Source organism: Pleurodeles waltl, chromosome 2_2 (genome assembly GCF_031143425.1).
Source record: "Pleurodeles waltl isolate 20211129_DDA chromosome 2_2, aPleWal1.hap1.20221129, whole genome shotgun sequence".
NCBI classification, from domain to species: Eukaryota; Metazoa; Chordata; class Amphibia; order Caudata; family Salamandridae; genus Pleurodeles; species Pleurodeles waltl.
In genome coordinates, this window is record NC_090439.1 from 877,574,199 (window position 1) to 877,601,781 (window position 27,583).

Genomic DNA, 27,583 nt, shown 5'->3' on the forward strand with positions numbered 1-27,583 from the left:
AGTGCGGCAATGGGCAATGTTGTATTGCCTCTAGTTTGTGGTCTAGAGAAGCTAGGTATGGGGTCAAAATCCAAAGTCATAAAGCATAAGCTCTTTCTCCTGGTAAAACAAAGATAAATGCGAGCATGACAGCACCTGCTGTTAGACAGACATGTATGTCCTTTGTGTTAAGGCATCACATCACCTAGTAAATAGTACTCATCAAACTCCCCACGTTCCCAGCATTGTTGTACGGCACTGAGCCTGAAGATGTATGCACCATGGGTGATTCCTGGGTGTTTGGGAACTATATCTGTGATGACAGATAAATAGATATATACGCAGACAATTTTACATTTTCAGTTTTACCTGTTGCTTCTTTATATCTACTTTAATAATCTGTTAATATTACTTAATTTTCTAAGCAGTCACAAATACCCTGAGAAGTCATTGCAGACCCCTAGGGTCCCTGGACTGCTTGTGGTCTCCCATCTTCAAATTCTCTGCGGCACTTTAGCCTAATGAGCTTGCATTCTGAAGATTATTTGGAGGGTTTGGTTACTTGATTTTTCAACGTATGGTAGTGTGGAGTGTTGAGATCACTTTCTTGATGCAGCACTGGAATATACTTGACAGCAGGTGAAGTCTCCACAGTTTTGCACTCATGAACCGGGTGGTTTCTGTGCACACAGCAAACGCGTGGGAGAACTGCCGATGTTGTTTTACAGGGGAATTGTGCTATTATGTTAGGCTCCACACTTTGCTTTCATAAAGTGAGCTTGGGGAGTGAAGCTATCGAAGGGTTGTAACATTATTCTTATTGATGGATTGAAGTATGTTAATCAGTTGATGATGGCTGTCAGAACCCCTTTCAGAGGGCCACGGGGCAATCGGATGGTTTTGGCCTTCAACTCCTCCTTTCCCTGGGCTTTGCTTAATATGGACTCTGAGTAACTGGGCCAAGTACAACCTCTTCAGGCTTATCACGCACAATATGCACAGTGATCCCAATAACAGAATAGTTTAGTCCAGTACTTACTTTTGGTAAGGGAAGCAGTATTTATTTATACATCAAAGCACAACACACTAAATAATCCACACATAAAGTCTCTCAATGCTAGCGCCCTAGCGCTGGTCTAGGAAGTATCCCCCTGCAAGTCCTCTCCCTGCGCTAAAATGTGTGTCCCTGACGAATCTATGGAACTGGGGCGATGCTGCAGGGTGGGTTCTGCTCTTGCTCCTGAGTCCCCCTGCTGATTGTAGGGATACCTCCGACACAGGTGATAGCCCAAGAGTTCATTTGGTTCTCTCGTAGCATATGGGGACAGAGACACCAGGAACGATCCCAGTGAGGTTGATTGTAATGGGTGATGGCCCCAACGACCCTAGTGGCCACCTCCTGGCATATAAAAGCCACGGGCGACAGCCCCAATGAAGGCAATTGCATCAGGTGAGGGCCTCAACCCTCCCATTGTCGCCTTCCTGGCATACACGAGTCACAGACACTGGGGACAGCCCCAACGAATGCAGTTGCAATGGCCTTCAGCTTCACAGTAGCCCCAATGGGGTTAACGACTTCCACAAGAGGGCTGGCAGTGCTTTTACAACACCGTTCTTGACTGAACTAGGTTCCTCAAATCACTCACCAAGATCCACCCTCCAGGATTCCCTCTGGTGCTCGGTCCATGCAGGCCAACAGTGATTTAAGTACACAGCTGTGGAACTTTACCTTATGTGTGGTAGGTACTGGTCCCATAACACAAGTAAAAAGGCCTGTTCAGAACACTGATCACTACTAAACTCAAAATTTGTATGCAGCACCACAGCGCTCATGTCACTTAAATCCAAGGAAGGGCAGTAGCCCTCTACCACAATGAGGTTAGAGCTTGGGGTGCCTCTCTTGGTCTAAAAAGACAGCACTACCCGGAGGCAGGCCTTAGTCATGGTGCACACATGATCTGTGTTCGCCTGTGCCCAAAAATCAGTTCTAGGGACCCAGCTGTCTATGTAATTGAGGCACTCGGGGCCAAGGTGCACCATGCAGTTGACGTTTCTATTCAAACAATGATGTAGAAGGCCTTTTCTTGGAGTATTTCTGCTGCCAGTTTTGTATCTTCGGTGGCTCGTATTCTATGCCCTGGTTAAGTGTAGTTTGTGGTGTGCTCAACTTCTGTGCAATTAAGAAATATTCTAACCTTGATTCTATTGTTCTTTTTTACGGAAATCATGATATTGATATTTTTAGGTTTACCTACAGTGGCCAGCATCTGCGGTACTCTTTGAGAAGATTAAGAATGCAATGGAGTCCTTCCTTGGGTGCGAGAGGGATTAGTCCATCTGCATACAGCACACATCTTATTTCTGAACCGTTCAGCACCTTACCTCGGCTTGTGATTCCCTAGTAGATTTGCAAGTCATTAATGTAAAGGTTAATCACGATTTAGCTGAGGTTGCAACCTTGTCTGACTCACCATTCCTGTTTGAAACCTCTAGTTTCCATTCTATTCACCTTCATCTTAAAGTTGATAGAGGCATACATAGATTTTATTATGTCCGATGTTTTGCCCCTATTCTGACTTAAAGTAACTTGGTGTCTAGTCCTGGTGCTAGATTGAATCAAATTCCTTTCAGATTTCAATTAATCAAGCTATAGGTTTCCTATTTTTTGTTCTTTACGTGTTTGCTGGTAAGACTCTAATATGCAGAATATAGTCACTGGTTCGGTATTCGAGGAGGAAACAGATATGGCTCCAATGTGAAATTGTAACTGTCAGTTTGGTACCTCAGCTTTGTATGATTCATAAGACGCAAAACAGGTTGTTTATATTACTGTTTACACAGATTGCCCTGTAGTTTGGATTCAGGCCATCTCTATTTGAAAACAGGACTCGAGAGCCCTTTAGACCACGTGTCTAAGAAATTTCCTGATTGTAGTGTGATGTTGAAATGTTTACTGATGCTTTCCTGAATTTGGTGTGAGCTGTGTTGAGCAACTCGTCCTGTACTTCATCTGAACCACAGGAATCTTTTAGTTTTTAATTCCCCAACTGTTACATGTTTATGTATGGAGTTCTGCTGGTCTGTCCTGCATGATTTGTCCTGAATATTCAGTATTGTAAGAATGTTATTATGGTTTTCAGCAGCGATATGTTTCTTTAGAAGTGGCCTGTTCATGCCAGAAAAGTTTGGACAGCTAGATGTGGGTTCTCACTTGTTTTCAGTTTACCTTGTAGATACAAGAAGGAATCGCTGTTGAATGCCGTAATTGTTTTTGATGCTCGTTTTGCAGGTTCCTATGTTTTTGCTTTATTTTTTTTTAACATTTTCCAGACCATAGATCTGGTTAATATTTGGTTTGAATTTTGCAATTTTTTTATTTTCAGTGCATCTGTTGCTACACTGAGCAAGATATTATTATATCTCGGGCAGCTTGGTTCATTTGGTCTGTTGTATGGTTTTAAGTTTCTTAAGGTGGGCACTACTCATGCTTCTTAGTGCATTGGGGTGAACGCTAACCAAAAATGTTTCATTCCTCTGCCAGACAAATGTAGGAGAAAGATTGTAAATGTTTTTTGGGGTTATCAATTTTTTGTTTACCAGTTTTGAGCTGTTTTGTTGTACATAAGTATTTGCTAGTGTGCTGAGATGGTGATTGTTCTTTGCCATTTATCTCAGAGGGTGTAGGATCTGTGTTAGTATTGTTGATCATCCTGCTGCTCTAAGTTCAGTTGAGTGTAAATTAACCAATGGAATCGCCTTTCCTTCACTTGCAAAGAATAACCAGTCCTAGACTTCTGTGTAGTTTCAGTACATTCTTTCTGTTTGAATTGGAGCTTTTTCACAGCTATTACTGTGTGGTAATGGTTTCCCCTGTGAATATAAGTTGGTTTCCTGGTTTAAAAGTAAATTTTAATCTGCACTAAGATGTGCATTCATAATCTAGCAGTAGATGAGGTTTCCCTCTCTTTAAAAAAATTATTTATGACTGTTTCATTGTGGTGTGGTCTGTATAATTGTGTATTAGACTGAATTCATGTAGGACATGTAGACTGGACAGAGGTAGACTTCTCACAGAGTTTGCATTAACTGGTTTGAACCAGATGTATGCAGAGGCTTTGTTTACTGGTGTGAGAAACTCTGCTGATCTTTCCTCCTGCCACACCAGGATTCTTCCTCTAACTGCCTACTTAGGTTTTTACGTCAGAGCCTACCAGACAACGCAGCTGTGTGGTACATGAAAGACATCTTGAGGTATTTCCGAAAGTTGTCCTGGGAATGCATCCTGCCCGTTGCTTGCCGTTGGCTTTGTGGTTTGTAACTCAAGTTTTCTGGCTTTCCATTTGCTGGCTTTGTTTTCTTTAAGCTCCCAGCTCCAGTTTGTATCTCCTCATGCCAAAGCTGTGTTTACAGTATTTTTCCACAAAGTTGTTTTTTGTAATAAGGCCTATCAACATTTTTCTTATCTCATCACATTTATTGGGCACTCAAAGACCCATGTCAAATGTTAAACTGTGTCTTTGAGGGAGCCTGTGTTTATTTTGCTTTTCAGCTGACTTTGAAGTGAGAGTGTTTACAGGAAGGAAGACTGCACCGTACTGCCTCCATAGAGCCTGCTTGTGCCCATTTTTAAAATTATTTTATTTTAGACATAGCCACCTCAAAAGGTATCTCGTTCTTCAGCTACACAAAACATTTTCCTGTCATTCATGGGGCATGAAGTTCACTATTGGCATTGCCAAGTTGGGTAGAAGCATGAACACTTCTAAAATGGTGTTTAAAAACTATTACTTACGACAAAAAAACTCACACTGATTTAGTCTGATGTACTAGTACTACTAAGAGGAAACTTTTATGCTTGTGAATTAAATATGTTTTTGGAATTTTTGCAGAGACATTTTTATATTTAACACGTTCTTTGCAAAATTCCTCTTTGGTGGATCAATTTAATTTGTGAAGCTGACTTTTTAGTACAAAACTGCATTTCAGTCTCAGCTTCCGCCTAACATTGGTTGATCTTGGGCAATTTACACTGTTTATGGCCAATTCACTTTCAAGCACAGGATAAGATCTTTTCACAGGAAAGACTCCGACTCATTGTAACACAATTTAGCGATGCTTGGTCTTCACTTTGATGTGTAAAGCATATGTTTTAGTTATGCCATCTGTGGCAACTTGTCTTGGAGAGTTGGATATGTTTAAAGGCTCTTTTTAAGAAAGCTTTTCTGTTTATGTTTAGCTACACAATAACTATGTATTCCGTCTGCAACTGAGCCTTTTTCAGAACACATATAATACTGGATATGCACAATTTCCTCATTTGTCCTTGCAGACACTAGGGCCATTAATTGAATGGTGCAGTGGCATAGGGGCCAAAAAATCCAGGAAACCCACTGAACACCAATTATTGCTATATTTTGCTACTAAACAAGCAGTCACAAATGCAGTTACCTTGCAGGCACTAAGGCCATGATTTGAATGGTGTAGCAGGCGCAGTGGAAAAGGGGCCAAAACCACCAGGAAACCCACTGAACACCGATTTATTGCTATATTTACTGCTACCCCCAACTTGGAATAAGCAATAGGCGATATCTCCTCGCTCCATAGTGATGGTCTGCCATCGCAGTGCTGCCTGTGGCGCAGTCTGAGCACCGCCTCTGCTGCCACTGTGCCTCCAGACCCTTCTCCTCTCCCCTCACAACCTTCCTCCCTCATAGGCTTCCTGTTTTCTTCACCTAGGACACTGGCACACCTTAAAAGTGTTTGGATCACCTTTTTTCACATTACGGGCAGCTTCTATGAAAAGCACTTAAAAGTTTTATAAAGTAACTATTTCAGCGCTTTATAATGTTGTGTAGCCATTTTAGTTATAGCTCCATGCACGTTGTTTTAACACACTAGGCCGCTGTGCACTTTAACATAGATATATTTTATTCAGCTTTGTCTTATTATTGTTACAATAACCATTTTTCTGATGGATACACCTACCTGTGGATTCCTCACCTAAAGAATTCTCCCCTCGCGCCAGCTTCAATGGAAATTTCTTCTAGCTCTGCACGTCGACGATGATGTCACAATTGCCCGACTCCACGCAACGCCGTATGACGTCATCTAGGCAATAAGAAGCCCTCGTCGACGTGCAGACGTCAGTTCCCTTTTTTCCTTGCCTTTGAATAATGTTTTTTCTTCGAGGCTAACAGGGAGCTACAGTTGCGCATCTGTAGTTACTATGTCGCAGCCAAGAAAATCTGGCTTTAAGCCTTGTAGCCAGTGTGGGGGTCAGATGTCGGTCACTGACCTCCATGAAAATTGTGTATGGTGCCTTAGTTCCGACCATGAGGTCGAGTCATGCGGTTCTTGCCAACGCATGAACCCTAAGGCGCTTAAGGAAAGAGAGGCTAAATTCTCCCTAGCCCGTTCCAAGAAGAGGAAGGAAAGGCGGCATCGTAGAGAGTCCTCTTCTAAATCTTCGAGGACTCATCGTCGCCATGGAGACTCTCGGCGTCGTCACGACTCGCCGCCGATCGAGTAGAGGTCGGTCCGGGTCCAGATCCGCATCTCCATCAGCTCGGCGCCGTGGGAGATTAGCCCGACCATCACTCCTCCGCCTCCTACGACTCCAGCTTCACCTTTGTCGGTATTTGAAGTCGAGCCTCTTCAAGAGCCGGCGGCTTCTCCGGAGCAGGAGATGCCTGGTCCATCATCGGCTTTTATGCCGGCGCAGACACCACAAGCATATCCAGCTTTCCCGGCCCCGGGTACGGATCCTGCTGCATTTTAAAATGCCATGTTCAACATCTTTTCCACCATGGCGCCTGGTGGAGGGCATGCAGGTCTGTCAGGTCCTTTGGCTTTTAATTTGGGTGCTCCGGCTCCTTACAAGCCGACGCCCTTCATGCCATTTTTGCCTTCTGGAGCCGCTGCAGCGCTGATGCCCTTGGCGTCGCCCAGGAGACCTGTGACACCTACAACGTCTGCTATTCCGGCGCCGGTGGATTCTCCACGGATCCAGGCCACAGTCAAGGTGCCTGTGCCGCCAGAGGGTCCGGCGTCGGATGGATCCGAAGAGCGGCGTCAGCGTAGATCTTCGGCGTCGGCCGATGCCTTATCGACGCCGGGACTCAAATCCAGGCTCCGGTCCAGAAGACTAGCTTTGCGCCTTCTGGAAGAGGAGGAATATAGCAGACAACATCTGGAGGAAGGCGAAATCTTGGAGCCTTCAGGTGATTTTCAGGGCCTGGACAATGCGAGTGGTTTTGACACTTCCCCTGAATGGGATTTGGCTTCCCCTGGGGAGTATACCGAAGAGGCTGCATCTTTTCATGCAGTAATAAGGAAGGCTTCAGACTTTTTAGATCTTCCTCTTCCGGCTGCTGAGGTGAAAAGGAAACTTTTGACGGAAGTGCTGCATCCGGCTTCAGTGGTGGCGGAGTCTCTCTTGCCCTTCAATGAGGCTCTCCTGGACCCCATTAAGGACATTTGGAGAAAACCTGTGACTTCTACAGCTGTCAACAGGGCGGTAGCAAGGCGCTATCGTGCGGCTCCAGGTGACCCGGACTTCCTCTCCAAACATCCAACTCCGAAGAGTTTGGTTGTTCAGGCATCGTGCTCCTCCCGGTCATCCCCTGGTTCGTTCCCAGGGACCCATGCGGACAGGGAGTCAAAGAAAATGGACCACGCAGCAAAGAAGGCCTTTTCGTCATGCAGTATGGCCTTGAAGTCGACCAATGCAACCTGCATTTTGGGACGTTATATTCATGCCCTTATGGAGTAAGCAAAAGGTCATCCAAACTTGCCACAAGAGGTATTGCATTTGCTAACGGTAGCTCAGGCGGCTGCGACCCAGGTGATCCAGTCTGGGTTGGACACCTCAGACTCTGTGGCAAGGGCTATGGGTACATCCATAGTGTCGAGGCGTCGGGCTTCTCTTCGCTCATCAGGCTTCTCTTCGATGTACAGGCAACTCTTCTGGATCTGCCTTTTGACGGGGAAAAACTCTTTGGGACAAAGGCAGATTCTGCTCTTGAACGCTTCAAAGAGAGCAGAGCCACAGCGAGGTCGTTAGGACTTCAGGCAGCCACTTCCTCTACCTTTAGGTCATATAGGAACTTTAGGGGTTTTGGACGTGGCTCCTCCTTTCGTGGCAGGTTCCAGCCACCAAAACAATCTGCAAGCTCCCTGCCTTACAGATCTTTCAGGGGCAGGGGGAGCCACCCAGCAGCACTCTGCCTCTTCCTCTTCCTCGGGAGGGGTGCAGCAGGGAAAGCAGCCTTAGTCCTCCACCACTCCCTGTTCACTTGTCTCCGGTAGGGGGGAGACTTGACCAATTTCTTCCAATGTGGGAGTTTATAACATCAGACTCTTGGGTCATCGACATTGTGAAGAAGGGGTACGCTCTTCCCTTTCGGGAGTTCCCTCCTCCCTTCCCTCCCCGCCCATCCTTCTGTTCGGAAGACCATCTTCTGTTACTGCAACAGGAGGTGTTATCCCTATTGTCAAAAGGCGCAGTAGAGTTGGTTCCCGAGCAGGAGAGGGGTCAGGGCTGTTATTCAAGATCCTTCCTGATCCCCAAAAAGGATGGTCGGTTGAGACCAATTCTGGACTTGAGGATTTTGAATTGGTTCCTCAGGCAGGAAAAGTTCAAAATGCTGACCCTTTCACAGGTTCTTTTAGCGTTGAATGAAGGAGATTGGATGGTGTCTGTCGATTTTGCAGGATGCTTACTTCCATATTCCGATCCTCAAATCGCACAGGAAGTATCTCAGGTTTGTGGTGGGGTCGCAGCATTATCAGTTTGCGGTCCTCCCGTTTGGTCTTACTTCAGCACCTCGAGTCTTCACAAAGATGATGGCGCTGGTAGCTGCAGAGCTCAGAAGAAGAGGGATAGCGGTGTTTCCCTATCTGGACGATTGGTTGATCAAAGCCAAGACTCCGGAGCTCGTGCAGCGTCACCTGCAGTGGACAACTCAGTTGTTGTTCGACCTGGGTTTTTCAATCAATGTGCCCAAGTCTCACCTAGAGCCCTCTCAACACCTTCTGTTCATAGGGGCAGTACTGGACACAACATTAAATCGGGCCTTTCCTCCGCCCCAGCGGGTTCAGGACATTCAGGCGTTGATTCCGATGTTTCGAAATGGAACGGTAGTTCCAGTCCTCAAGGTCCTTCGTCTGCTCGGTCTGTTTGCTTCTTGCATACTGCTGGTCACTCATGCATGCTGGCACATGAGGGCTCTTCAGTGGTGCGTCCGCAGGCAGTGGTTTCAGCACAAAGGGGATCTCGAGGATTCGATCACGATCTCCAGAGACACTGCAGTGGATCTTCAGTGGTGGGCTGCGATCGGCAACCTGTTGCAAGGAAGGCCGTTCTCGCTGCCTCTGCCGGTGGCCACAGTTGTAACGGATGCTTCCACTCTAGGGTGGCGAGCTCATCTGGGGGACCTGGAGGTCAAAGGCCTTTGGTCTCCAGTGGAACAGAGGTTTCACATCAATCTGTTGGAATTGCGGGCAGTACGTCTGGCTCTCAAGGCCTTTCTCCATTCCATTCGCAGTCAGTCAGTCCAGGTCCTGACGGACAACACTACCGTGATGTGGTATATAAAGAAAACAGGGAGGAGTGGGGTCGTACCTTGTTTGCAGAGAAGCTCTTCGACTCTGGTCCTGGCTTCAGGACCACAAGATTTGCTTGGTAGCAAATCATTTGGCCGGAGTTCTGGATGTACGTGTGGATGTTCTCAGTCGACGCAGCTCGGCCGACCACGAGTGGCGTCTTCATCCGGATCTGGTTCTTTACATCTTCCAGATGTGGGGGTATCCGCAGATAGATCTGTTCGCTACTCAGGAGAACGTGCAGTGCCCGTTATTTTGCAGCCTCCAGTATCCGGTGCAAGGAGCTTTGGGGGACGCATTTCAGATGTCCTGGAAGGGTCAGTTGCTTTACGCGTTTCCTCCCATACCCCTGATTCCTCGAGTTCTGAGGCAGATCCGCCAAGACCGGGCCCAGGTCATCTTGATAGCCCCAGATTGGCCAAGAAGGGTGTGGTACACAGACCTCCTCCAACTCTCTCTGTGCCCTCCGCTCCGTCTCCCTTGCAGGGTGGACCTCCTCTCGCAGTCGCAGGGGCAGATTCTACACCCCCACCTCCAGAGTCTGCACCTTCATACCTGGAGATTGAACAGGGCAATCTGAGTGCTTTTTCTCTCCCACCAGGAATGGTGGATGTTATTTTATCAGCCAGACGACACGCCACCAAATCGATCTATGCAAGTTGGTGGGCTAAATTTGTACGTTGGTGTGGAGAGAACCGAATTGATCCCTTAAAGGCTCGCTTGTCTGATATATTATTATTTGCTCTTTCCTTGGCACAGAGGGGTTGTGCAGTTGCCACAGTTAAGGGCTATTTATCAGCACTGTCGGCTTTTCTGTGCCTCCCAGATCAACCTTCCTTGTTTAAATCTCCGCTTGTTTTGAGGTTCGTTAAGGGGCTCACTAATAAGTTTTCGGCCACACCATTTGTTATGCCACAGTGGGACCTTAACTTGGTATTAACATTCCTAATGGGATCGCCATTTGAACCAATGCATTCTTGTGCTTTGCGTTTGCTGGTTCTTAAGACTGTATTTCTGGTGGCCATAACATCGGCCAGAAGAGTCAGTGAGCTTCAGGCTCTTAGTGTAGAGTCTCCATACCTTTCCTTCTTTAGAGACAAAGTGGTGTTAAGGACCAAGGCGGCTTTGCTCCCGAAGGTTGTTACACCCTTTCACTTTGGGCAGTCTATTACTCTTTCTTCCTTTTACCCTCCGCCTCATCCATCCAAGGAGGAAGAGAGGCTCCACTGATTGGATCCACGAAGAGCATTGAGCTTCTTTGTCGAGAGGATGAGGGAGTTCAGGCAAGATGATCAGCTCTTCGTTGGATACGTGGGGAAGAGGAAAGGCAGAGCAGTCCACAAGAGAACGCTATCCAGGTGGGTCCTTCTCTGTATCAAGCTTTGTTATCCCTTAGCTAAGAAAGAACCACCTGTGGGGCTTCGTGCTCATTCCACCAGATCTCAGGCTGCTTCTTCGGCTCTAGCTAGAGGTGTTCCTGTGGTTGACATCTGCAAGGCGGCAACTTGGGCATCCCTCCATACTTTTGTCAAACATTATTGTTTGGATTCTGAGGTTAGGAGGGATGACCATTTTGCTCGCTCGGTGCTGCAGGATTTCTTGATTTGACCATTCAGGCACCCATCTCCAGAGGTAGTACTGCTTTGGGACTCTATTCTTTAGGTGAGGAATCCATAGGTAGGTATATCCATCAGAAGAATAAGTTACTTACCTTTGGTAACGCTTTTTCTGGTGGACACATTAACTATCTGTGGATTCCTCACGGTCCCACCCGCCTCCCCGTTGTCTGACTGGTCGTTCCACGAAATCCGTGGGTGAGCGCCATTGTCATGTGTGTGTGTGTGTGTGTGTGTATATATATATATATATATATATATACCTGCTTTATCTATATAGTTATAGCATGTATATATGTATTTATTTCTCTGGTTCTGATAATTCAAGTACCCATGATTGAATTTGACTGCCATATTGGGTTTCATATGGACCAGTATTGCTGTTAGTTACTCATTATTTTATTGTAATAAATGTGTGTTTCACTTCTTTTGATGTAATTATGTTCTCGTCAAAGTCAATGTTCACCTGTTTGCCTCTAAGGTACGTAAAAAATGGTGATAACTGACGTCTGCACGTTGACGAGGGCTTCTTATTGCCTAGATGACGTCATACAGCGTCGTGTGGAGTCGGGCAATTGTGACGTCATCGTTGACGTGCAGAGCTAGAAGAAATTTCCGTTGAAGCTGGCGCGAGGGGAGAATTCTTTAGGTGAGGAATCCACAGGTAGTTAATGTATCCACCAGAAAAAGCGTTACCGAAGGTCTTGTTTTATTTCTGTCTATCTAACTTTTTTTGCCTAGGCCAGCACTTTGTTCTCAAACAAGACATTCATGATCACTCTGTGCTTTTTCCAGGGCTACAGCACGGTACATTGCCGGTCAACGTGGTAGAAGTTTAGTCTCCAACATTCCTAGAAAATACACATCTTTACGTAGGGACACTTTCTCAGAATATCAGCTGTGTTATTATAAAAACACTTCCTTGTCCCTCACACGTTAGAGGGAGATTCCAGCCAGGGAACCATGACTGTATGCCGATTGCCGAATGCTTCGCTACAGATGCTAACGCAGACCACAGGCCTTTGCTCAGGTTTCGGGGTTGATGTCTTCCCAGGGGAACCTGAAGGGCAGACTTAGAGCTTGACATGCTGTGCTCTATCCTAGCCTAGGTAGGGATTAGTCCATCGATTATAGTGACAATATGATAGCGTTGTTTTTATGCTTCACTCTTCTCGTCACAATTTTAATACTGTCATGTTGTGTCGTCCTGGTTATTGCAGCTCACGCCTTGCTATCTAAGATGCAGTCGTTTTATTAAACTCATTATTGAAACATATACTGCTTCTGTTTGTCATTTATATATGAGCCTGCATTGTAAGTGAGAGAACCGTATGAGACCTGAGTGACCGCGACTTCCCTGAGAAGCCAAGCATGTCATGCGCTTGGCTGCCCAATCATCACTACCCTCTGGTGGGGATGAGGCACTGCTAGTTAGCCGGAGCAGAACCTGGATTGAAGCGACAGGTGTCACCCGCAGTGGGTTAGACTTAGTCTCCCACACCGCAGGCGATTCTGCCGCTCAAAATCCAGTAGTCTCATTAAAATAATGAGAGCCTACGCGACAATAAGAGCACCAGTTACACTGCGCAGTCACTTTTTATGGCACTGGAGAGATAACATGAATTGGCCAGGATCACAGGAAGTTGGGCCAACGCCAAGACTTGCACCCAGTTCCCCAAGTCAGCTACTCTTTTTGTTATTTCACAGCTTTATTACAGTCATCTGCAACACATACAAAAACCATTGACTAAGACAATAGATTTTGTATAGGCGAAACATATAGGCTTTGCCAATGCTTGTTCTTTATTTTTACTTATAATACCATCTAAAAATATATACCCTCAGGATGTTCGCTGTACGAAAACTTCTCCAACATTTGATTTGACTGAAATATTGTCCAAGTAGAATAGCAACCCAGGCCAGCCAAAGGGTGCAAGACAACTGACTTGCCTCTTGGGGCCAGATGTAGCACCAGAACATTTTGCGAGTTGCAAATTGCGAGTCAGACCGACTCGCAATTTGCAACTCGCAAAATTGTATGCAGAAAGGTGTCTCAGACACCTTCTGCGACTCGCTATGGGGTCGCAAAGACCCACTTCATGAATATTAATGAGGTGGGTTGCATTTTGCGACCCCATAGCGAGTCCATGCATTCACATGGATGGTGGCCTGCTGAAGACAGCAGACCTCCATGTCTGTGACTGCTTTTTTAATAAAGCAATTTTTTTTTTTTTTATTGCAGTCCATTTTCCTTTAAAGGAAAACGAGTTGCAATACAAAAAAATAATGAAACCATTTGGTTTCATTTTTTCAGAGTAAAAAAGTAAAAGCTCTGAAAAATTATTTTTTGCAACATTCACAAAGGGGTTCCCGTTTGCGAATGAGTTACCACCCACTTCAAGTGGGTGTTAACTGCAAATTGCTTTGCGACCACTTTCGCAGTCACAAAGCAATTCTGCATTGCGGTGCGAGTCGCAAATAGGAAGGGAACACCCCTTCCTATTTGAGAGTTGGATTCACATTTTGCGAGTCGGTACCGACTCGCAAAATGTGAATCAGCATCGCGATGGCCATTTTGCATGTCGCAAACTGCGTTTTTCACAGTTTGCGACATGCAAACCGGTTCCTACATCTGGCCCTTAGTTCACTCTTGGCATTGTCAGGGTGGAAGGATGAAGGTTTCAGAATTCATGTTTGAAAACTCTTCCTTAAAAAAATAAAAACTTGCACTTATTTAGTCTGATGTACTACTGCTAATAAGATGAAACAGTTCTGCATGTGAATAAAATCAATTTTTGGAATTTTTGAAGAGGCTTTTTCATATGTTACACATTTGTTGCAGAATATCTTTAAAAATGCCCCGAAAGTTAACTGTGCAGGACACCCTAGTTACTTGCTTTCTTTCGCATCAATTTATCTTGTAAAAAAATGCTTGTCCGTTTTGAACAGGGGGCCGCATGCAAAGGTCATGAGTGCTCTTGCGGCCTCCAGACTACAGATCTAAAGAGATGTTATAGTATAGATTATACAGCAGCTCTGGCTTCAGTGTAGCATAACTGCAAGTAAAAAAAAACAAAAAAAACGATAACGCAGTCAACGCTGGCAGTGTCCTAAAACGTTTTATCTTTACTTTCAGCCATTTGCAACATAGCCAAAAAAAACATTGGCAAAGCCAATAGATCTTGCATATACAAGACCTATTGGCTTTGCCAATGCTTGTTACAGTAGGCACATTAAACTCTCTGTACCCAAGAAGGCAGCCATTAAAGAACTGTTTATCAATTCAGAATCATTACTTCGTGACTAACCACCCTCTACCAAAAGTCTGCCTTTTTATTTGTTAAAGCCTATGCATATTACAACTTGTACTGGTGAGATACATAATGATTGGGACTCGGGTATAAAATGTTGATTACTTATAATCGTCCTTGTAGTAGGCTGAACTCGGACTTAAACTAAAATAAAATCATGTAAGTTCTCTCTCTTTCTGTGCAAATGTATAGCAGAACGCTGAGTCAAGGAAGCCTCGTCAGGGTATAAATGCAGCTCATAGACCTTCCAGTATGAACATGCTCTCGGGGAGACCTCACCAGGTTACGTGTGAAATGTTAGCGACCTTTAGGTTTATTCCCTTCACTCCAGGTTATGTGTGAAACGTTCGTCTGATTTACAGCTCTCTGAAACCTGCAAACCTACGCAAAGCAAACACAATTGGAGCGCAACACCGGCTCCGATGCACCACGCCCATCCACACCCACATAGAACACACTCTACCCAGTCTTATCTCCATTTCCACAGACTCCTGAGGACAAAGTAGAAGCCTTCGCAGCTGCATCAGTGACAGTGCCATGCCGTAGCAATAGCTGATACCATAGTGGAATCTGCAGACCAGGCTTGCTATGTTATATTGTCATTAATCGTTCTAAGGAGCCACGCAAAACTTAGGTGCAATATTTATCAGTAAAGTCCAACTCTCCCCTGTATTTACCTGGCATTCTTCTCGTGTTGAACCTCTGCAGTACTGAGTTGCCGAAGTGTATCTGGGGATGCCATTTTCATCGCAGTACTCTCAATTCCGATACGTGTGGTAACATTCACATTTTCCAGTGTGGTTTGGTTATATTTGCTGTTTTAGAAGAGCATGTTGTCCAGTCCGATAGTCATCAGTGGTGGGAGTTTGGAAGGATGAACCAGCCCTGGGCACTGGAGTGGAATCACAGTGCTCTAGCTCATGGCTGTTCTTGCGCGTTATCTAATACACTCAAATGGGGGATTTCTTTTTTTGCAGAACTGGTTAACTGACATAAAGGCGAAGGAAAAAACAGGACATTTTCAGAAAATGGAAAATACACTTGAAGAAAGTCTAGAAAATGTGCCACCAGTTCGTAGTTCTAAAATCTGTGCTTCAGTTGTCAAGGTAATTTTAAAGTACTTGTTGTTTATTTGCACATCTCTTAACTGAAATTTTCCTGTTGATTTACACAAAAAAGTGCTACGACTATCAAAAGTATGAGTTTATTGCATTAAATAATCGGATCAAAATAAAAAAAAAACAGTGTGTTAATTTTCAGCTTTAAATAACTTGTTTATGGTCCCTTAAAGATACCTGTGTGGATTGCTGGCAGTGTTGCACAGTGATGTCAGTTCTTTAGTATGTAGTTCCACCGCTAATAAGCGTCAAAAGAAAATATTTGTTGTGTAGAATCTAAATAATTACACACATTGGAGAAATACAGAGCGCTTCCTTTGTAAGTATTTGTAAGATTAATAAAACTGATTTTGGAGATCTGTTACTTTCCATATACGTGTAGTGCAATATTACCTAAGTTGCCTTTGCAAAAACCAAGGAAAGTGCTGATGCACGAAAGCAATATTAAGCAGTTACAATTTACCCAATTATGAGGAAGAGTGGTGTTCTATTTTTTTATTGACTGTAACCTGTATGTTTCGGTTACAGAATAAAACCCCAGGAAATGCATCGGGAAAAAAGAAGAAAACTCCTCGAGATTACAGGGAGTGGGAAAAGTAAGTCTGCATCCGTGTCATTGCAGGGTGAATGTTCAGCAGAAATGATTTCCCTCCAGTTGAATCGGGAGGGCAGAGGCTCTCAAGCCCTTTTATTGAATGGGTTTATTCCAAGTCAGTAAAGATCTGGGGCATGTGAATTCCCTTCCGCTTCTCTTACAATACTTGTCTTGATTGAAGCTCTTCCCCATTTTTTTTTTTCCCTTCAGCTCCTCACTTTCTCATATTTTATCCTAACTCCATCCCCTTTTTCGTTTTTTTTTTCAAGTGTTTCAAAATGACAGGAAGTGCCTTAAAAGCAGTGCCATATAAAACACCAAAGATGGATAACTTAAGAATTGTCTCACTACTTTCGCTGCTTTTTTGGGATAGAAATGTGAAATCAAGGAGAAGCCTCTTTATGTATTGGTCTTTTCTTTGTAATTATATTTATATAGCGTTTATTTCTCTCGTAGGGGATTTCCATGTATAGTCATAAGCACAGAATAGTTCCGCGCGCCTGCGGGGACCCCGGAGCACTGTTGTGTAGTATATTCTTAAGTGCAATCATCAGCTCCTTGACAAAAAAGGTCTGTGAAAAACACTTAAGAATAACAATGTGCAGCCTATGTGAACAGCTACACAGGCCAAATTGTTAGAAGAAAAAAACAGTTGTAGTGTAAATTTCACGTTTAAACCTCTATTTATTCTATAAATACATAAATAAATACATTCTCATATTTTATTTACACCTCTCATGAGAATAAAACAATGTAGGGCAGTGTAGCCCATAGGCTGCCATTATACAGAATGAAAATAGAACTGTGCCTTTAAGAAAGTAAAGTCTTCCTGTTTCCCATCATGCACAGCAAAAGGCAGTTGCCTCAGTTCTTTTTTCCGGCTCCTTTCTGACAGGACCCTGAAGCATTGAGCTCTACCTCACAAAATCCTTTTGTGACAGAAATTCATTTAAAATCTTTTGAATTTCATTTTCACTCGACGTTTTTAACATTGAGTGATAATTTTCTGTTTTTTTCTGTTAGATTCTGACAGAATTTTGAGGTTTTTCTACTTCAGAAATGCCTTCACTGTTTGACAAATGTCCTTCTTGTGGCAGAAAAAAGGCCAAAACAGATCCACATCGGGTCTGCATAATTTGCCTTCCATCCAGCCACAAACCGGAGTCGTGTGACATCTGCAAAACCTTCTCCAGAAGGACCCTTCGTGACAGGGAGAAGATCCGACTCCAGGCGAAAGAGGACAGGAGGAAAAGTGGTCATTCTACCACAGAGCGAGGAGAAGGTCAGTCTTCTACCAGGGCTCACACTGGTTCCTCTATAACTCCGACCAGACCGGCTCAAAAACGGCACAGGTCTCCGACGACGTCGAGGGCATCGACGTCGAGGCAAGGAACGGCGCCAACATGCTCGCCGTCGAGGAGTGGTTCGCCGGCGAGAAAGAGACATCGCTCGCCGTCGACGACGATTTCGCCGTCGAGACGGCGTGGACTTTCGCCGTCGAGATCTGGGTCACCGTCGACACGGCGAGGACGTTCCACGTCGAGGAGATCTGAATCCGGTTCGCCGTCGAAACGGCGAGATCGATCAACGTCGAGGGGTGCTCGACGTCGTAGACGTTCACCGTCATCACGGCGACGTCGAGGGTCGTCGTCGAGAGATTCTCAACGGCGAGAAGAATCGACGGCGAAGGACACTCGCCGTCACCGTACTTCGACGTCGAGGAGTGTGTCGACGTCGAGACAATCAAAAAGACCTAGGAGGGTTTATACAACCTCAGAATCCTCGGCTTCAATCATCCTCCTTCCAGCGTCTCCACAACTCTCTCCTCGACAATCACCATTGCCACAGACGCCGGTAACACCTACGGCGCCTCTTCCGGCTCCGCCTGCAGAGTCTGTTTTGAGGACTCCAACGCGGTCTGTAAGACGTTCGGGACATTCCTCTAGACGCTCTTCTTCCTCTCGGCACCGTCATGACCCACAGAGATCTCAGCATTCACATCACAGGCGTTCTTCTTCGTCTACACGGGACTACTCTCCAACCCTATCGGACTCACCGTCCCCGAGAGTGTCCCCCATAGATGATGTGAATACGTTCCAGGAGGTCTTAGTACGAGGGGCAACCAAGCTGAACATCCCGCTGGCGGTACCTGCCCCATCGACGTCAGTGATCTTCGAGACCTTGCATCACAGGACATCTTCCAGACCTTTGCTTCCACTGGTTCCAGGTCTCCTTGAACCAGCAATGGATATTTTCCTTGCACCGGCCGCAACAAAGTCTGCTCCTTCCAGACTTATTAAAAAATATCGTCCACCAGAACAAGATCCTCTATTCTTGAGGTCGGACCCAGTTCCTGATTCGGTGGTCATAGTAGCGGCAAAGAAACTGCATTCAACCTCACCATCTTCTTCTTCACCTCCAGATAAAGAGAGCAGAAAGATAGATGCTGCAGGACGAAAAGTATGCTCTACTGCAGCCGTCACGATGAAGGCAGCCAGCGCTACTGCGTTATTAGGGCGGTACGATCGTGCCCTCTGGGACTCTTTAATACAGTTTGCGGAACATCTTCCTAAGGATAAAAGGGAAGATTTCCTGGAGGTCGTGGGTGAGGGAGCCATGGTGTCTAACCAAATTATAAGTGCTGCAGCTGACTCTTCGGTGCTATCCGCACACAATTATGCACACGGGATAGCGCTCAGAAGGCATGCATGGTTGAGACTTACATCTCTCAAACCTGAAGCGCAGCAGAGAATACAAAACCTGCCTTTCTCGGGCTCCACCTTGTTCGGTTCTCATGCCGATGACGAGATGGCTAGAATGAAAGCTGAACTAGATACCTTGAAAGCGGTAGGGATGGAAAGACCGAAAGAACAAAGAAAGGTTTTCCGGCCATATCAACGACGACTTTTCACCCACCGGTATCAGTCGCCACACTGGATGTCTTCGCGCCCCCAGCAGCAGCAACAACAGCAGTATCAAAGGGGTTTCTCTACTCAGCGAAGGTCGACAAGGGGTCGTTCAACACCTCAAACTCAGGCAACTCGACAGGCTCCCACGTCTAAGCCCTGAATCTTTGCTTCCCCCTCCTCCGTTATCCACTCCGGTAGGGGGAAGTATCTCAAATCATCTGGACGAGTGGCTACGCATCACAACAGACGCCTGGGTATTGAATATTGTGAGACATGGTTACGCTCTCAGATTCACCAGTCCTCCACCATCTGTTCCACCCAAAACAGCCAACCGCCATCTCGAAGCTCTACAGTTAGAGGTCAATATCCTATTGCAAAAAAGAGCCATAGAACCCGTTCCCATCAGCCAGCAAGGGAAGGGGATTTATTCGAGATATTTCCTTGTACCGAAAAAAGGCAAACAAGAGTTTCGTCCCATCTTAGATCTGAGGACAGCAAACAAATGGATTCGCAAAGAAAAATTCAGGATGTTAGCCTTACACCAAATTTATCCACATCTACGTCAGGGCGACTGGCTATGTGCGATAGATCTTTGCGACGCTTACTTTCACATCCCAGTAACCAAGAAACATCGAAAATTCCTAAGGTTCACTGTCGGAAAACGCCATTACCAATTTGCAGTTCTACCTTTCGGCCTAAAATCAGCGCCAAGAACTTTTTCCAAATGCATGGCGGTAGTAGCCGCCCATTTGAGGAAACAGCGAATATTCGTCTACCCCTATCTAGACGATTGGCTCATAAAGGCCTCCAGTTGTCTCGAGACACAGCAACATTTCGAATGGACTCTACAACTGCTGCAAAAACTTGGTCTTCAAGTCAATCTCCTGAAATCTACAGCAACACCTGTTCAGAGGTTGCATTACTTAGGGGCCATTGTAGATACCAGGCTAGGAAAGGTGTTTCCTTCGGAGGAACGACGGTTATCGATTCTCCAGAAGTGCAAACAACTGCAGGAAAGACCTCAAGCCACTGCAAGAATAATAGCTTCTCTACTGGGCTCGATGGCGTCTTGTATCCATCTGGTTCCCAATGCTCGCCTCCATATGAGACCATTGCAGGAAAACCTGGAGGATCAGTGGTGTCAACTGAGGGACGATTGGGAGAACAAAGTCCTTCTTTCTCCTCACACCCTACAATCCCTCAAGTGGTGGTGTTTACCCAGCAATCTCTTGGTGGGGATTCCGTTCCAACAACGGCCCCCATCTCAAACCATCGTAACAGATGCGTCACTGATCGGATGGGGGGCGCACATGGAACATCTTCGAGTCCAAGGCGAGTGGTCACAGAGAGAGAGTCTCTATCACATCAACCTGCTGGAACTTCGCGCAGTCCACCTTGCGCTCAAAGCCTTCCTTCCCTCTCTGAGAACGGAAACTCTCCTTCTCCAGACAGACAACGTGGCCACTATGTACTACGTGAACAAACAAGGAGGCACCAGGTCCAGAATTTTATCCAGAGAGGCTCAGACAATCTGGCATTGGCTTCTAGCCAGGAACCTGTCACTAGTGGCAACTCACCTGCCCGGCATCCAGAATGTTCAAGCGGATGCCCTCAGTCGGGTAATGGACGAGAACCACGAATGGGTACTACACGACGACGTCGTTCATTCCATTTTCGCACTCTGGGGTACCCCCTCTACAGACCTATTCGCAACCCCAGAAAACAAAAAATGCCAAAACTTCGCCTCCAGATATTACCATCCAGGGACACTGGGGAATGCCCTGTGGATAAGCTGGTCAGGAGCATTTCTTTACGCCTTTCCACCGCTTCCCCTGATTCCGGCGGTCCTCCAGAAGCTGTCCAATGTTCAGACCAAAATGATCCTAATTGCTCCGGAGTGGCCACGCCAGTGGTGGTTCCCAGACCTTCTTCACCGGTCACTCAAACCACACATCAGGCTACCATATCGTCCGGACCTTCTCACGAAGTTCAGAGGGCAGATATCTCATCCCAACCCCTCATCGTTGAGTTTGGCAGCATGGCTCCTGAGCTAGTGCAATATGGACACTTGAACCTACCTCAGGATTGTATGGAAATTCTGAAGGAAGCAAAGCGCCCTTCCACACGATCAGCCTATGCAAGCAAGTGGAAGAGATTCTGCATTTGGTGTTTACACAACAACATTGACCCGGTTTCCTGTGGAGAACAATCTATCCTGCCATACTTGTTAAGTTTGGCAAAATCGGGCTTACAACTGTCGTCAATAAAAGTTCACTTGGCGGCTGTCACAGCATACAGAAAGAGTCCTTCACAAACTTCCTTTTTTCGGATTCCGATTATTAAGGATTTCCTAGAAGGTTTAAAGAAGGTTTTTCCCCCCATTAGAAAGCCTTCTCCTCCATGGGAACTGAACGTTGTCTTATCACGTCTGATGCTGCCGCCATTCGAGCCAATACATAAGGCATCGCTGCAACATCTCACATGGAAAGCTGCTTTTCTGGTGGCAATCACTTCAGCGCGTAGGGTCAGCGAAATCCAGGCCCTTTGCGCTCAGGAACCCTACACGGTTTTTCATTCTGCAAAAGTGGTAATGAGAACTCATCCAAAATTTTTACCTAAGGTAGTCTCCGACTTCCATGTGAACCAAACAATTTCATTACCGACTTTCTTTCAGAATCCAGCTACTCCTGCTGAGAGAACTCTGCATTCTCTGGATGTAAAGAGAGTCTTGAAATTTTACTTGGACAGGACAAAAAGCTTACGAAAATCACAACAGCTTTTTATTAACTATGGCCCAATCAGAACAGGTTTGGGTACATCTAAACAATCTTTATCCAGGTGGATTGTTTCATGTATAATGTTATGTTATCAGTTAGCAAACAAATCCCTTGGTGGTAGGCCAAAAGCCCACTCTACCAGAGGGAAAGCAGCTACTGTAGCCTTGATGAGAAATGTCCCTTTGGCAGAAATATGCAAGGCTGCCACTTGGAGGTCGGTCCATACCTTTACTAAGCATTACTGCCTTGATACAGACGCTAGGGCAGATGCTCAGGTTGGGCAGGCTTTGCTCAAGAATTTGTTTGCATGATTCATGTTTTTCTCAGTATTCTTATGTCTACTCCACCGCGGTTATGGGGATGGGCTTGCTACTCTATTCAGTGCTTATGACTATACATGGAAATCCCCTACGAGAGAAGAAATGGTTTCTTACCTGTAACTCCAGTTCTCTCGTAGGGGTATTTCCATGATAGTCATAAGCAACCCTCCCTCCTCCCCGGTGGAGTTGACATAGAACATGAATATTATGGAGGTTGGTACTCCAACAAATGTTTTGTTTTTTCTTCATGTCAGGTTAATAGCCTCCAAAAAAGAACTGAGGCAACTGCCTTTTGCTGTGCATGATGGGAAACAGGAAGACTTTACTTTCTTAAAGGCACAGTTCTATTTTCATTCTGTATAATGGCAGCCTATGGGCTACACTGCCCTACATTGTTTTATTCTCATGAGAGGTGTAAATAAAATATGAGAATGTATTTATTTATGTATTTATAGAATAAATAGAGGTTTAAACGTGAAATTTACACTACAACTGTTTTTTTCTTCTAACAATTTGGCCTGTGTAGCTGTTCACATAGGCTGCACATTGTTATTCTTAAGTGTTTTTCACAGACCTTTTTTGTCAAGGAGCTGATGATTGCACTTAAGAATATACTACACAACAGTGCTCCGGGGTCCCCGCAGGCGCGCGGAACTATTCTGTGCTTATGACTATCATGGAAATACCCCTACGAGAGAACTGGAGTTACAGGTAAGAAACCATTTCTTATATAGCGTTTACTACCCACTGATGAGTTGTTGAAGCGCTTTTCAGGGGGTACCAAAGGTGGATTAGTGGCGAATTAGTAGAGGGAAATATAAATTGTTATTAGGAATGATGGTGGTGGTAGACAGGTCTGTTAGTTGGATGGATAGTGTAGAGGATGGATGGCAGAGGGAACAGTATAGAAGTAGTTGTTTTTTGTTCATAGTGGTAAAGAAGTCAGAGTGGAGATTCGGGACATTTTGGAACAGAAATACGATGAGTCATATAGTGGTGTTTTTGTGAGGTTTCGGGAAATTCGTTTTTTTCCTTCTCTGCAGTGGTAAGAAAATATCTTAATATGTAGATACGTGACCACATATAAGAGTTACACACACATAGCTGAATATGCTTATGAAAAAAAGGAGATATAAAATTGTACTAGATAAAGTACCCTATGTACAAGCATGGATCAATATTTACAAACTCAGGCTTTGTTTTTGCTGTAAATTAAATCAGATACTATTAAACGTGTTGAATGTTTGCGAATTGTAGTTTTACCAGGAAGACGTTGGAGTGGTTTATTTTTTCGCTTTTATTTAAAGATACAACATTTACGTTCCATTATCTTTCTTAGTGGCTCTTGATGCAGTCTGTATAGTATCATGTGGAATCAATTTCTGTGCGTTTCGCAGAATTTGTGTTAGTTTGAATCAAGTTATTGGTCACAGCTTTGAGGTAATGTACTTTTTTTTTTTTACTTCCCTGTAACCTTTGTAGATCTTATTAATTATGACAATGTTGCCTACCATGTGTATATCCGACAAATCGTTTTATATTTAATGCCTGTTGATGCAGCTAATCTTTCAATTACTGCTTCAGACAAGTGGAGACATGGATGAAGGCAACGGGTATTTTTCTTAAACTGTGAAAAACGTGTGGCGTTGCTTTCAGGTTTTGAGGTATCAAGCACATTAACATAGCATCTGGCCTTTTGACCAAGGCCCTTAGCCTTTCTCCTCTACACCAAGTCCCTTCCACCCAGACTTTCCCTCAGACTCACTGACTCGCCACCAAGACAGAATAAAAATGAAAGGAATTCCATCAAGGTTTTCCTGTCCCACTTTCTTAATTCATAAAAAATAGGCATCCATTTTGATTTGGAAATAAAAAACTGTGTCCTTGTTTAGCCAGTTTTGGATTGCTACCATTTAACAGAGGACAGTTCATAAGACTGCAGGTCTAATCCAGGTGCATTCTACGTTTATCTATATTTCATCATCCACATGCAATTTAAGGTTTAAAGATGTGGCGCATTTAAAGGCATTCAATTCAAAATTGATACGGTAAGGGTTACAAACTCAAAGCATTGTGTTGTGAAAAGCAATGCCAGTAGTTCTGCAGATAGAATGAAGTCCATTTACATTCAGAGCCGTACATCCTGACAAGGAAAGAATGTTTTTCCATTGACTGGTTGCCACATACTTTTCTCTTCCCTGGTGCACTTGATCCTGGTCTCTTCGTTTCCCTTACTCTGACCTGCTTTCCTGAAGAGTTCCTTCGCTAGCAAAAAGTTACAACAAAATGGCCACTATCTTTTGCTCAGTTTAATACACAAGGTTTGAAGGTTTTCCATCTCACTCCATTCCCTGCGATTGGTCCGAGTTTTCTTCCATGTCAGGAGTTAGGCCACATCAGTTTTGCTGACCCTTTTTAGGTGCTTACGCATTGATCCATAGCTACCTTTTTACCAAATGTACATGTCTCCCTTACTTCAGTGAACAAGCAACCAGGAATGTTAAACTAGAAGAAAATCTAGTTCACTAAATAATTCCATGTCAGGACAAATGTTTAGTATTGTGCTGTACTTTCTTTCCTACTCTAAAACTGCAATGTGAAAAGCATTATAACAAACAAATACCAATAGCCTGGATAGCTCAAGTCCAGGTATGTGGGGTGAAAATAACCACACATACAGCATATAAATCTTGTGCAGAGCGTATTTCTATGCTTCCCTGCAGATCTCAGATATGTGTCATCCTAATACTCTTATCTTTTAAGGCAATTTTTTTTGCTTTGTCTTACCCTGGCTATAATTCCTGTCTTCATATATCATTACCTCAATTGTATAGATGTTTAATAATACCCCTTCTTCCAGTGATATTTACATTTATGGATGTCTCCGGTGCTTGAGCTGGTAGCGCTGCGTAGACCTGTTTCGGCAGCCGTCAACGATTTCCCTCCTTCATTCCAGAGCTCTGTCAGCTTTCAGCCTCAGGCTTGTGGCTCAGTTCAAAGCCATCCTTCTCCTTTGTGCCCGAACTCTTTGATCTGCCTTGATCAAGTGGCAGAATTTTCTCGTTACTTCTCAGCATCTAGGAGTTTAGGAGCACAGGAGGTTGTGAGAGAGTTCAACCGACTCTTTGCCTGCTAAAACCATCAATCTCTGTTCTGACTTGCTTTTGCCTTTTCCATTGATGCTTCAAAACACAAGACCTTGCAAGACTACAATAATTATGCATATGGATGTTACAAGGAAACAAGCTGACACTTCCCATCATATTTTGAGGAGCACCTTCCCATGAGATAACTGTAGCACTACAAGTGCTGAGCAGGGATTTATATATAATTTCATTATCGTTGATTAAAGTGTCTGCACCATACCTCCATGAGTGAGAGGAGAACTCTTTAAGTACAACAGAGCCCCTACAGACCCTGACAAAGACTTTGTGTCCCTTCACGAAAGGATATGAGCAAGATAGATCGCACTGTTCACTTAGATGCTTTTGAAAAATGCAAACTGCTATGTGTGACTGAAACTTCAAAGAGGTCACTCACTGCTATAATCTGACGACCTCAGAAGCAGTCAACTTGTCCAACCCCTTCGCCGAACTCTGATGAACTAGCAGGTGATCCCTATCTGTTACAAGATTAACAGCCTTGGTGATCCCAATTTCTGGGGCTCACACATTTGCTTCAGAACCCCAAAAAAGGTCTCTTGTTAGGGCATGTTCAGTTCAGAAAATATTATTCACCCAAGGTCATCCAAATTGACTCCGTCCCCTAAAGTAGATGCTTATAAGCAATCTGTCCTTCACCAGGCATTTGAAAATGAGATCTACAACCAACTTGGGTAGGAATTCGCTTGGTCATTGCTATAGGGCAAGGTGGCTGCTACTTCTGAGTCTTCAAGATTTGTACATTTATAGGAAAGAATGTGATCCCAAGAAGAGTGTTGGTCAGTACTTCAAGCCCTGCCATGATAAACTGTTTGACCTTTGAAGCCCTGTTATAATAACCTTTGAGATGGCAGTTATGTGAAGGACAATGGTTTCCCGGTAGACCCATGTATTGTGGTGCAATATGCACATTCAGTAGTTTGTCTTCTTCGGTTTGGCCATCTGTGCTATCTCCACAAGGAGCCAAGACATTCATCTACTCCTTGTCAAACTGGGTAAACTTGCAGCCTTTGAAGTTGGACCAGTTATAGACAGTCTTCTGTTTGGGGATCCGTTTGAAAAAAGAGCTTAGTTGATTTCTGAACCAAGCCTCAGACAAGGCTGATTTATATCTTTGGAGGTTTACAATTATAACAATTTTACCTGGGCCGGTTATACAGTAGTTGAGAACTTGCAGTCTACCACTTTATTAAACAAGGTCCCCAAAGGATCCAAGGCAGAGGCAGTTCAGGCAAGAGGGGGTTGCGGCAGCTTCTTCCCTTTGGCGCAAGAGATCACCAGCCAGCAGTGTAAACAACTCCTCACTTCTTCCCAAAGAAAATGGGGGAAAGGTTATGGGAATTCTTTTCACAGTTAGCGGTACCCATCACAAAAGACCTGGATACTAGGTGTGGTGCAGGGTTTCCATGTACATTTCATAGGAACCCCTCACCAACCTTCATTGCCTATCTCATTCTTTCCCTCAGACCAACTTGTCATAGATAAGGCGAATAACACAATTTGTGGAAATAGATGATCCAACTGGCTGTTCTACAGCATCAGCAGTATTTTTTGGTCCAATGGAAAGGCAGAGGTTTTTGATTGGTAATAAACTTCCTGAGAAAATTAGATGGATGGCTCCTCTATAGACACTTCTAGTTGAGTACATTAGTCTTCTGAGAGATCACCTGAAAGAGGATGCGCTGGATGGTCTGTTTGGACCCAAAGCAGGCTTACTTAGTGGTCATCACTGTTCTGCTACAATGTTGATTTCGCCAAATCCTTTGAAACAAATAGATCAATAAGTTAGCCCCCCTCTGTGCCTCTTGTTGTTTCACCAAACTGATTGTGGAGGTTCATGTGGGAAAATGGTTTGCATGATCATTTTCTTGCTGACATGATCCTCATGGAGTAGGACTCGTATGTTTTCCAGGTACATTTACACTGGGCAGAGTCCCATGTCCAGAATCTGGGCTTCATTATGGATGTTGAAGTCTGGGATGACCCCATCCCAGCAGATGAAATTCCAGTGTTTCAGGACTGATTTGGTCTTAGAAGCCCAAAGATTCCCCTTTTCAAAATCAACTCAAAAGGAACGAAAGCGAGTACCAACAATTGAAACATTAATTTGAGACTCTTGGCAAGAATTATAGGCCTGCTTGTTCAGTTGATTCTGGTCATCTTCTTAGGCCCTCTCCATTACAGGCTCTTTTTG

The 27,583-nt window shown here is 44.7% G+C and overlaps 1 protein-coding gene across 1 annotated transcript in view; it reads left to right on the forward strand.

Moving 5' to 3' along the window:
* SPAG1 (sperm associated antigen 1) overlaps window positions 1–27,583 on the forward strand; it is a 697,262-nt gene that overhangs the window by 35,727 nt on the left and 633,952 nt on the right. Inside the window, exons 4-5 of the mRNA XM_069220554.1 lie at window positions 15,487–15,615; window positions 16,156–16,223. Of these exons, the coding sequence (XP_069076655.1) occupies window positions 15,487–15,615; window positions 16,156–16,223 (197 nt within the window). The remainder of the gene's footprint in view (window positions 1–15,486; window positions 15,616–16,155; window positions 16,224–27,583) is intronic.